The 12,463-nt window shown below is 39.8% G+C and overlaps 1 protein-coding gene across 8 annotated transcripts in view; it reads right to left on the reverse strand.

Moving 5' to 3' along the window:
* Positions 1 to 710: 710 nt before the first annotated feature.
* MOSPD1 (motile sperm domain containing 1) overlaps positions 711 to 12,463 on the reverse strand; it is a 35,527-nt gene continuing 23,774 nt past the window's right edge. For 7 of the 8 annotated variants that reach the window (XM_074207715.1, XM_074207717.1, XM_074207719.1 and 4 more), the window contains 2 exons: positions 10,427 to 10,588; positions 712 to 2,479 (listed from right to left, as the gene is read on the reverse strand). In XM_074207715.1, coding sequence (XP_074063816.1) covers positions 2,448 to 2,479; positions 10,427 to 10,588 — 194 coding nt within the window. In that variant the 3' untranslated portion in view covers positions 712 to 2,447. Of the gene's footprint in view, positions 2,480 to 10,426; positions 10,589 to 12,463 lie in introns of all 8 variants that reach the window. The other variant, XM_074207722.1, reaches the window with a different exon arrangement.

Raw genomic sequence — 12,463 nt, forward strand, 5'->3', positions numbered from 1 at the left:
TCTCTTTCATCAGATCATCTCGGAATTCCTTATCTATTTACATATTATTAATGGTGTAAGCTTCCCGACAAATTTGTCTTTTTATCTTTAGTTATATATGATCATTCATATGATTCTTTTTTTTTAAGGTTTTTGCAAGGCAACGGGGTTAAGTGACTTGCCCAAGGCCACTCAGCTAGGGAATTATGAAGTGTCTGAGGCGGGATATGAACTCAGGTCCTCCTGACTCCAGGGCCGATGCTCTATCCACTGCGCCACCTAGCCGCCCCCAAATTTGTCTTTTTATCAAAAAAATGTTTATCACATCAGTAGCTCTTTCACTCTTTTCCTTGTGATTCCAAGATTATAATCTTCCTGAGAGCAGGGGCCATATCTTGCACTTCTGGATTCCCCAGAATCCTTAGTTCTTGCTGCAGTGTGGTAGAGTGGAAAGAGCACTGAATATGAAGGAAAAGACCTAGGTCCCATTACTTGTTACTGTCCAGAACACCAGATAGGTTACTTTCCCTTTTTGCACCTCAGTTTCCTTTTCTGGAAAATGAGTGATTTCTAAGGTCCCTCTATACATTATGAATTCATTGTTCTAAGATAAGCTGCCCAAGTCAATTCTAGTTTCTAGACATGCCCCACTGTTCCAATTTTCCACATTTAACCCAGGAATAACTGTTTTATAAGATACATAAAATTTAGAGGCGCATCAAAATTGAAAGGACCACCAAAACCAAATATTTAATTAAATGTAAAATTCAGATATGGTTTATTTTTGTCTTTAAATCATTTCTCTTCTCCATATGCCTTTTCAGCCACATTTGAGTGGTGACTTGAGATGAGCAGAGAAATCAGAATTATTTCCAGATTCTTTACAAAGTTCAGAGCAGAAAATAATAACTGACAGTTATAGAATGCTTTGCAAATGCTTTACATCCATTATCGCATTTGATCCTCACAACAACCCTGTGAGGTAGGTGTGATTATTACCCCCATTTTACAGTTGAGGTAACTGAGGCTCAGAAAGGTTAAGTGACTTGCCCAGGGTCACAAAGCTAGGACATAGAAGAGGCTTGATTCAAAATTCAAATCTCCCTGACTCCAGGGCCAGCCCTTCAGCCACAACACCGTGATTACATTCATGTGCTTTTTAATTTTTTTCAGACATGACATGATCAGTGCTATGAGTAATATCCTAGAAACCGACCCTCAAATGGGCCTATGAAAGATTATACACAAAAGCTTTTTAGAAGCCAAGTTCCATTTCTTACAAAAATCACCATCAGCTATGTGTTTAGGCTTATGCTCACATACTCAATGAACACTTCGCCATGGCAAGGCATGCTCATGGTCTGTAAAAAGGTCTGGAAGACATCTTTTTCAAGAACAAAGGACCCTACCTAAACGTGCAAGCCCCCAAATCGGGCATCAACTGGTTCCTGACTGTTGAAAATACCTGACAGAAAGGGAACCGTTCCCACATCTAGGTTTAGGGCAAGTAATCAATTCCCCAAACCAAATAGCCCCAGCATCTGCTAAGCCCAGTTTCGTTGGCTGCTTATGGACAAGGGCTAGCAAAATGCTCAGTCATTATTCTACCTATTAACATAAAGCGTTGGAAAAAAGAGAAAGAGAAAGAGAGGGGCCAGTGGGCCAAGAGGCTGACCTAATACCTGACTTCCTTCTAGGATGCCATTAGGCCAAAGAGAAAGACCTCCCTGCCAGCCACAAGGATGGCTGACTGTTTTGATAAGGACCTCAGTGGCTTTCAAGTTTGCCGTCCAACTGGTTAGCTAGCTAGCTCACTAGGTAAACCAGATGGTTTGGGTATTCGGTAAGACCCTAGGACATCTGGGATTCCCTGGGCCTGTGTATTGTATTTCACACATAGTCTTAACTTAAATTCCACTTTTAGAAACACTAAGAGGGCAGAGGTTCTCCTGCAATAACATTCATGCTTAGAGCCAGAGAATAAACCCAAGTATTCTGTTGTGGTTTCCATTTCCATCAGTTTAGCCTTCTAATCCTCTAGCCCTGAGGGCAAACAGGACCTTAACAATCAAAGTGAATTACAGAAAGATAATCAAATAACAAACATTGCTTTAATAAAAGTCCTTTGTACAACAAGGTACTGATATAAAAAGACAGTTTCTTTAGATTATTTCACAGGTGTCACTCAACAAAGCCATCTTAGGTCTGTGACAAGGATGAGCACAAGGGGCCAGCATCCTTCCAATCCGAGTTATACATCAATTTATACAGATCTATCTCCATCTTTATCTCCATAGAGCTAAAGATCAAGATACAGAGACATGACACTTTTGCAATTATTTCAATCACTGATACGTTTTTCTGTCAAATGTCACATGTTGATGAACCAAAAAAGAATCAAAGGCAGTCCACAGTCATGATGATATCAAGAAGGTAAAATTACTTCCAAAGTCAATGTTTGTCCTTGTTCATATTCTTAGTATAACCATTGTGATAAGACCTAAAAGACAAAAATTGAAGATACCCATCTTAGAGAAATGGCATTTCACGGAAATTCCCCATTCATAGAGGTTATTCAGACTTAAAATGATTAAAGCAACCACACATAGGAAGAGGCACTCAACTAAGAAGTCAAAGTAAATTGAATTTAGCTGAAATCACATTTGTGTTACACAAAGAAATCCAATTTAAAACAAAGGGCAGTCACTGGGTGGGGTTAATTACATCAGGAAATGTTCCTCTAAAGTCTTGCTCCAGTGCCTCTTCCTACCTCCTGGACTCTTGAAAGGCTGTGCCAGCTTGAACAGGCCCCATGCCAAGCTGGACGAGCTTCAAGTCCAGGTACCAGACAGGACTGGCTTGGTCAAGTGTGGAGAAGTTCATTACCAAAGGTTGGCCACCAGGTGATGAATGACTCAAGCCACAGCAACATGGGAAACCAGAGAGAGAATCAATTCACTAGACCAAGGGATGTTTGAACATATATTCTCACCAGCAAACAATTTGCCCCCTAAACTGGCACAACTGCTGTAACAGTGGACATGACTTGGGAAAGTAGTGCCAGAGATGCCAGAAGACACTCAACATCAGCATATATGTAATCAGTGTCAGCTTTGTGTGCAGTAGGTACAGAAGTATGTAGTGGCATAAGGTATGGAATAGACAGAAGTATAGGGTAGTCCTTGGCCTCGGGGGCCTTACAATATTTGAAAAAATAGGGCATGCATGGAAACAAAGCATGATAGCCTTTACCAAGCATACATAGATCCACTTCCTTATGCTGAAGGCAGTACATTCAAGGCAAATGGACACCAATGTGACTGTCCCCAGTGTACTGGGGGAAGTAGCCTAGTTTGATTAGAGCAAATAATTTGTGGAAAGGAAAGTTGGGAGTTGAAAGGTGAGGCGATGGATAAGGAGCTAAATTGGGGAAAAGTTTGAAAGCCATTTTGAGGAGCTTGCATTTTACAGGCAATAGGAAATGAGACATGCAAAGTAGTATGTTGGGCCAATTCATCTGAAAGCACTATGTGAGGTGGCAGAAACTAGGCAGAGAGCCCAGTGAAAAGAATACTGCAATTTTCTAGCCATAGGGTCATCAAAAGGAAGCTCAGATAATAATAATAATAATAATAATAATAATAATAATAATAATAATAATAATAATAATATAGCTAGCATTTAGGTTTGCTAAGAGCTTATGATCTGATCTGTCCAAGAACTCTTTGCGGTAAATTCTAATTATTCCCAGTTTATAGATGGGAAAACTGAGACTCAGGTTAAATGACTTGCCTTGGATCACACAGCTCAGAAGTATCTGAGGAAGGATTCCAACTTAGGTCTGATTCCAAGAGCCATATTCTATCCTCTAAGCCAACTAGATAAAAAAGATGATTCGGAGTTTGAGGTGATGTCCATGGTAGATACCTTGGAGATGTGGAACCCAAGTTCAGGAAAAGGTCAGGGATGAAGCTGTAATTTGGGGAGCCATGCTCATAGAGGTGACAGCTGTGTGTGTGTGTGTGTGCGTGCGCATGCATGCACATGCACCCCCCCCAATATACATACAGTAGGAACAGAAAATAAGATCAGTGAGACAAAGAAATCTCTATCAGTGAACTAGGAGGATGAAATTAGCCCAGAGTCATGGATGCCAAAAGGGGGAAATTCCCCCAAAAGACAAGGTCTTTATAGAACTGTTCAGAGGAAAGGACTGCTCAACAGTTGGAATTTGGGCCCTAGGGATCAACCCTGGAGTAAGCACTTTTATTCAAGTAGTAGAAAGAAAGTCCAACTGCAGGACATTCAATAAGTGCTAAGGAAATGGGGGCAGTGAATGAAACTTCTCTTTCCAGAAGATTAACAGACAAAAGAAAGGAGAAAAGATATGTCGCTCCAGGGGAGTAGGATGAAGGAAACCATTTTGGGTTTGTTTGTTTTTTAAGAGAGGAATGTCTTAAAAAAGCATATGTTTGGGGGAGTAGACATTAGATTGAAAATGGGCCTGTCCAGAGGGAATGATTAAAAGGCAATGTCTTAGAAGGGATCAGAGGGCAAGAGATCAAGAGGACAAGAACATTTACTCTCTGAAAGTAAGCAAACCATTTTATAATCCAGAAGGAACAGAAGTGCGTAAAGACAAAGAACTATTTTAAGACCCTGAGTGAGGCAGAGCTGCAGAGACATTTTGAAGTAGAGAGGCTCCACAATGATTGAGGTCACATCAAATGGTCTCAAACATTCCTTTCCCTAAAACCCTGTGAGGCTGGTGCTAGTAATAGTATCCCTATTTTATACATGAGGAAACTGGGGCTGAGAGAGACTTGGCCAGAATTCCCCAGCCAGGAAGTAGTCTGAGGTGGATTTGAACTTCCCTGATCCAAAGGCAGAGCTCTTTGTCCATTTCAATCCTGAGCTGCAGGTTGCTTGACTTTCCAGAGAGCTGTTTCTGGAAAGTAGTGGGGATGAAGTCTAAGGGCCAGGGATTGAAGTGTGAGGTTGATAGTGAAGTAAAATAGCAAGTATGGACTACTTCCTAGGGGTATGATATAAGAGAGACAGGAAGATGGCTGGAGGAAGGGGCCAGTCAAAGAAGACTGCATTGGTGCTACATGTTCTGCCTGTCTCAATTCCCCCCGCCCAGTCTAATCCAGTGATTTTAGTTTTTCTTTTTAAACTTTTTTGCAAAAAAAAATTTGCACTTAATAGTATTTTCTTTTTATGTAAAGATAGTTTTCAATAGTCATTTCTGTGAGATATTGAGTTCCACCTTTTTCTCCCTCCTCTTCTCTCCTCCATCCCAAAGGCAGTAAGTAATCTGATAAAGATTATACATGTACAATCATGTTAAATATATCTCTATACTAGTCATATTGTGAAAGAAGAATCAGAACAAATGAAAAAAGCCATGAGAAAGAAAAAAAAAACAACAAATTTTTTAAAAAGTGAAAATAGTCTGCTTTGGTCTGCATTCAGACACCATAGTTCTTTCTCTGGATGTGGATGGTATTTTCCATCACAAGTCTTTTGGAATTGTCTTGGTTTTCCTGAAGCATAGATCTGATCAAGTCCCTTTCTATTCAGTAACCTCCATTGTCTCCCTTCCTGCTAACTTCTAGAATTATCACATAAAAGGTCCTTGATTTGGCATTTAGAGCTCCTTATATCCTGGCCCTGTCCTTCCTTACTGGTGTTTTTATATTTGACTCCCCTCTACTTGGTCTGCAAACTAGCTACACTGGCCTACTTGTTCCTTGTAAATTACCCACCATCTCCCATCTCTGTACCTTTGAACTGGCTGTCCCTCCTGCCTAGAATGCCCTTCCTCCTCACCTGCAAATCTTAGAGTCTCCAGTTTTCTTCAAGACTCATTATAAATTAAAAAACAACCAGAATACAATACATCTTCTACAGAGATCTCTCCTGGTCCCCCCATCTCTAACTGCTAGTATCCTTTCCTCTAAGGTCACCTTTCCATGTACTTTGTATGCTTCTTGTATGTAGTATCCATTTATTTACATGTTGTCTGCCCCATTCAAATGTGAGGACAGGGACTCTTTGGCCCTTTCTTTGTATTCTTAGAGCTTAGTTAGGCTCCTGGCACATAATAAGAGCTTAACGAGTACTTGCTGATTGATTAGTTTTGAAAACTGGGGAGAATGGAGCAGTTTTGAGGGCTTAGGGGAAGGAGAGGAGCCCAGAGAGCGAAATTAATCAGAAAGGACACAAGGGGGCCTGGACTGGCCTTGTCCACACAAGTAGTGGAGAAAGATGTTTTTGTTTTCTCAAGGGCTCCTAGGAGCCATCTCCTCTTCAAAACTACCTCCCCCATGCAGGGCTGACGGCCTTTAGACTAAGTGACCAAAGTATCAAAGCACCCTCACTGTGTGCCGACTGAAAACCTTCTTCAAAGAAGCCTGACATCAACAGCCCTTCTTCATGCTGTTATCTGAAGACATTTGGGTACTAATGATCCGCCCAGAATGACTGTCTCAGAAAGATCATTGCCTCTGTTCCCAGCCTTGATGACTAAGCATCTTTTGATGGCCCAAGGACATACTTTCAGGTCCATGGAGCCCAACAGAAGCAATCATAGAAAGGGTCTCAGCTCTAGAAGCAGAGCCTAGATCCACCTCCTTTATCCCTGAGGGACCTAAATCAAGTCCTTTAGAGTTCCAAAACTTCAGTTTCCTTATCTGCAAAAGGGGAGAATGGGGCCATATATAGCCGTTTCTGCAGTTTCCTTGTAGCTCTGCAATTAAGAACCAAGGAGTCAGTGGATAGGCTAGGTGGTGCAGTAGATAGAGCACTGGCCCCTGAGTCAGGAGTACCTGAGTTCAAATCCAGCCTCAGACACTTAATAATTACCTAGCTGTATGGCCTTGGCCAAGCTACTTCACTCCATTGCCTTACAAAAAAAAAAACAACCTAAAAAAAAAAAGAACCTAGGAGTCTCTTCCAAACAGGTTTCAAGTATTTGTCACAGTTTTAAGTGACTGAAGGAAAAGCTTTCCAGTCTCAAACCAAACTTTTTGTTTTGGTTTGTCTCAAACCAAATAAAATGGTTAGTTTCACCTTAAGGTTTTCATTTATTCATATAACAAAAGATTCAAAAAAAGATCTGTTAGCAGAGATTAGAAAATTTTAGATTGGATTAGAATTTTTCTCTTCCCTCTTTTAACCAATTGACAAACATTTATTAAATTTTTACTATGGACAGAGCACTGTGCTAGACCTTGGAGAAAATACAACATGTATATAAAATGAAGTCTCTGCCCTCTAAGAAGTTTGCAAGTCTAGTAACAGCATTTAAGGGGAGGAAAGAGGTGGAGCATCCAGTCTGGAATTTCATCCATATGGAGAAACTTGGGTATAGAAATTCCCTCTACCAATACAGAACAGCTTACTCTGTATACTGATCTTACAGACTTGTCCACAATCACATATGAGTGTCAGAGGCAGGACTAGATTCCAAGACCAGCTCTCCACCCACAACACAAATTACATTAGCAAACTGAAAAAGAAGTACTGTGTGAGCTCAGGAGAAGGTACCCATCAGAGGAAGCTTCTGGGAAGAAGGAAAATTTGAATCAGACTTTAAAAATGAATACACAATCAGGTGAAGATGGAGAAGGGTATCCCAGACATAGGGATATATACTGATGTAGCAAACATAGAGAAGTTAGAGGGAGGGGCAGATTTCAGGGAGAAGATGAGGAGTTCCATTTTAGATATGTTGAGTTTAATGTGCTAGCTGGAAATCTAGGTAGAAATATCCAAGAGGTGTTTGAAAATATGGAACTGGAACTCTGGACAGGGGTCAGGGGATATAGAAGTTTGATACTTATCTTCAGATAGGTGCTGATTGAAGTGAATGAGATAACCAAAGCAGAAAGTGTAGAGACAGAAGAGATGAACCAAGGGCAGAACCTTAGGGTACACCCATGTTTGAGGGGAGAAAGAAACTTGCAAAAGAAACCAAGATGTATTGGTTGGAGAGACAGAAGAACAATACAGAAGAATACATTATTAGAAATGCCCAGGAATCAGAGAGTGAGTTCACATGCTAGAATTCACTCTATAATATACCCAGCAAATGGGCAAGACCTCCAATGACAGGGAAGCCACCTCTGAAAATTGGTAGGCCATCCCCTTCTGGATAACCCTAGGAAATTTTCCTTCACATTTCTGCAGCTTCTATCTATTGATCCTGGTTCTACCCTCTGGAGCCAAGTATAACAAAGCTAATGCCCTCCTGCATAAGCCAGCTATCATATTCCCTCTGAGTTTTTTTTCTCTAGGCTAAACATGCCCAGTTATTTCAACCATTCCTTATATGATAGGGACTACTGGTAGTTTTCTCTATAGCAACTCTCAAAGCCTATCTGCTCTGTTATTGCAAGGTTGATAGATATCCATGGAGGGCGTAGCTGACAAAAGTCACATATCCTTGAAGCACTTAAGCATGTTGCTGATGTTTAAGAATCTTTTACTAACTCACAACTTAATTCCAATTAAACTCTTTATTAGAAGTTAGAAGGAGGAGCTAGGGATGAGTCAGTTTGAGACTGGACCCACAGCATCTACCACATACCTAATGACAATGGTATTTTAGTAGAAAGGGTTCTGAGCTGGGAATCAAGCAATGTCTCTAAGTCTCAGTTTCTCAAATGTCAGAACTTGTATCTTCCATTTTCATGTAGTATTTAAAAGAGTATGCTTAACCCCATTGCCTAGCAAAAACCTAAAAAAAGAGTATGAAAAAAGACTTTAAGCTATCTGACAAATTGTACATGAAATCAGATCAAAATGTAACTTCAAGATCTGCCTTCTATTAGTCTATGAGATAGACAGGTCAGACCTACCCAGCTAGACACCAAGCAGAGGACTAGAGAACTATCTAGTGAATCTGGAAAAATACTTAGGCCAAATGGACACCGCAGGACCAGGCTGAATGGTAATAGAATTTGGGGAATTCTTCACCAGTTAGACATCTCTGCCCAAGAGCACTGAATAAGGAATCACTGGGAACTCCAAGCAAAGCTTCTTTACCTTTTCTTTGTCATGGGTTCCTCTAGTGGCTCATGGCCGATGAAGCCTATGGACCCTTTCCTTCTCAGACTAATAGTTTGGTGCCTCCATTCATAATTGGAGGAAATGCTCGATTTCAGTGAGAGGTTAGTGAAAATAAAGATGGAATTTTTTCCCCCATCCAAGTTCTCAGACCCCTTGGAATCTGTCTCCAGACTTCCCAGGTTAAGAACTTCTCAACTAGAGGAAAATCTCCAACAAACTTGGCTTTGTCCTGTTTAACATTTTTATCTAAAACTTGAATAAGAAGCCATACTTATCAAAGCTGCTGGTGACAAAACTGAAAGGGACAACATAAAAATGTATTATAGAATCCAGAGACAAAGATCTCAAGCTAGAAATTCACGAGATGCCATTTAGTAGATATAAATATAACATACTACATTTAGATTTTTAAAAAAGTCAATCAATTGCTTAAGTACTGAATACAGAGCTGACTTGACAACAATCCAAATGAAAAAGACTGGGTTTTTTAATCTGATTCTTGCTTCAGAATACATTAACTAACTACATCATGTAGGAAGCCAAGTGAGAAGAATCAGAGGCTGCATGGAGAGAGGTAGTACGGTGTCTGCTACAAGGCAAGATGATAAGTGAGCTACACTGAGCAAACTGCCCCTAGTGTATCAGTTCAAGGCAGAAGACTATAGCTTTTTCTAGAACTGTCCATATTGGACATCAAGAATATCCTAACCATCTAACTGCACAATCTGTAGTCATTCATTAATAATGCAACCCTGTCTACACAGTAGCACACAGGCACAGACTCACACTCCTGCCAGTCATGACAGAAGGAAAGGGAAACCTAATTTTAGTTTGGCATTCTCTCAAGTTGAGATATTTTGGAATAGCTGGCTTTTAGGAAACAAGACAGATGTCCCACTTGCTAAGAATCACACCAGAAAAAAAACAAAACTACTTTAAACCGGAAATGGTTAAGAAATCTATAGGAAATCACAAGAAGGCTTGTCATTTTCACCTCTAATTTACACAGTTTGATGATGAGGGTAGAGTAGGGTGAAGAAGAGAAGCCAATACCATGATTCAGGCATATTTTTATACAGGTTTTCTACTTTGAGAATGAGTATAAAAGGAGAACAATGAGTTGTACAATGCATTAGGATACCAACCTAATGGCACCAGACATCTAATATCACTTAAATCCCTAACAAGGTTCAATGTAAGCAGAAACAAGTGAATAGGAACTAAAAGAAAGCAAACCTTAAGAAACACTTCATCTGGAAGTTCCACTGAAGTCTAGTCTCCATTCAGGTCTATACAAAATAAATAAAGCCCAAACCACAAAAATTATCTATGTAAGCTTATCCCAAAACAGAACTTAGAAAAATATACTTACCTAAAACATAAGCAGCTACTAATTTCTGATTCACACTTAAATGGAAGTAGAGAGGCACTAGAGATTCCACTTCTCCCAAGGTGGGGAGCATCAGAGCTGCAATGCACACTATTCCCAGGAAAACAGTTAATAAACTAGGTCCTGAGGAGACAGTCCTGTTTTCTGTAAAAATACAAATATGCTTCTTGAGGCTTAAATCTTTTCAATGCAGTTTAAGACAGAGTTCACCCATAAGCCTTTCAAGAATACTTATCAGCCATGAAGTCATGTAGCTATTAACATTTTTGTCTTATTTTTCAGTAGACTTCCTCATCCCTCCCATGTCATATGGCACCCTACACTCCTCATCTGGGCTATCACCCCTCAGACAGTGCAAGGAAACCCTCTTTATCCCACTACTTTCTAGGTCTTGCAACATCCACAGGATTGGGCTTCAGCTCCCCTTAGTTCCTAGTCACACCAGTCCATTCCCATGATCCTTGGCGATGTCCCTTGGAAATTCAGCCCTCCATTATGCACAATTCTGTATAGCAGTTACTGTTCTGCCCCACTCAAGAGAATGGCAGCAGGCAAGCAAGAAAGTATAGAAAGAAAAGCCTTAAATTATTTTCATGACTGCCTCAGGTGGGAAGGAAGAAAAGAAGTCTGCATCTGTGATAGCAGAGGCAAGGTTTAATTTGTTTAAGGGGGAAAAATTTGAAATACAAATCAGAGAAAATTTAAAACCCAAATCATCCTAATGATTATTTTGTTCTATTATAGCCTACATTGTGATTTAAAATAAAATTAGCCCCTAACCTATAACTGGCAAATAAGATCTTGTTTTTTTTTTTTTTTTTTAGGTTTTTGCAAGGCAATAGGGTTAAGTGGCTTGCCCAAGGCCATACAGCTAGGTAATTATTAAGTGTCTGAGAGCAGATTTGAACCCAGGTACTCCTGACTCCAGGACCGGTGCTTTATCCACTGCGCCACCTAGCCGCCCCTGGCAAATAAGATCTTGCTAAAATGCATTTTCCTGCATTATTCTACTACATTATATACTCTCATACATTTTACGAAATGTGACAGTTAACATCCTCCATTATATAGATTTTCTACTCTTGTCTCTTCCATTAAGGCAAATGACCTTTGTCTTCTTTTACAAAATGAGACTGTTCATTCCTGCAGGCATTAGGCTCACTTTAAATCAACCTCACCAAAGTCAGATCAGAGAAAACAAATCTAAACTTCAGTGATTACTAATTTAGCTGAAGCAATAAAACACAAATGTTATCAGGAGAGACTTAGCTCAACTGTCAATGACAATAACTGAAGCATACTTAGTGACTCACATTCCTAATAAGAATAGATTTCCTTTAAGAAAAAAAATTTAATTATGAAGTCATCATTTCAACAAAGATTACTAAAAGCCACATCAACTCCCCCAAACCTACAGGAGAAAAAAATATTAAATAAGGTCTTTTTTTTTTTAATTTAAGCAACTCCAAAATAATCTCCTTGTAAATTCACAGGACACAGACTCAATAAACATAAGCAAAAAAACCCTTGTGGTTCAGAGGATCAGAGGCTTAGAATTGGAAGGGACCTCAGGGGCCATCTAGCCTAATACCTTCACTTTCTAGGTGGGAAAACTGAGGTTCAGGGAGGTAAGGAGACTTGTCCAAAGTTACCCCCAAAGTAATGGCAAAACAAGAACTGGTTCAGTCATTCCAGATCCAGTGCTCTTTCTATTACTTCAGCACTTAACATAACTGATATCATGGTATTTGAATGCTTTACAGGCAAACCTAAGGCAGGCACCAGCTAAGCTCATCCTCCATTATTAAAGGTGACATTTTAAAACCACAATTTTAAGCACAGTAATTTTCCTTTAAAATATACCTTCAGGATGGCTCCAAGAGTACAGGAAGGACACACTCGAAATTAATGTGATATAAAGCCAAAAGGGCATCAAAAAACTTAAATTATATACATGGAAAGTATCTTTGGTGGTGTTAAAAACAAATTCATTTATTATTCCAGCCTAAATGCTTTTTC

This window comes from Macrotis lagotis, chromosome X, assembly GCF_037893015.1.
Source record: "Macrotis lagotis isolate mMagLag1 chromosome X, bilby.v1.9.chrom.fasta, whole genome shotgun sequence".
Taxonomy (NCBI): Eukaryota; Metazoa; Chordata; class Mammalia; order Peramelemorphia; family Peramelidae; genus Macrotis; species Macrotis lagotis.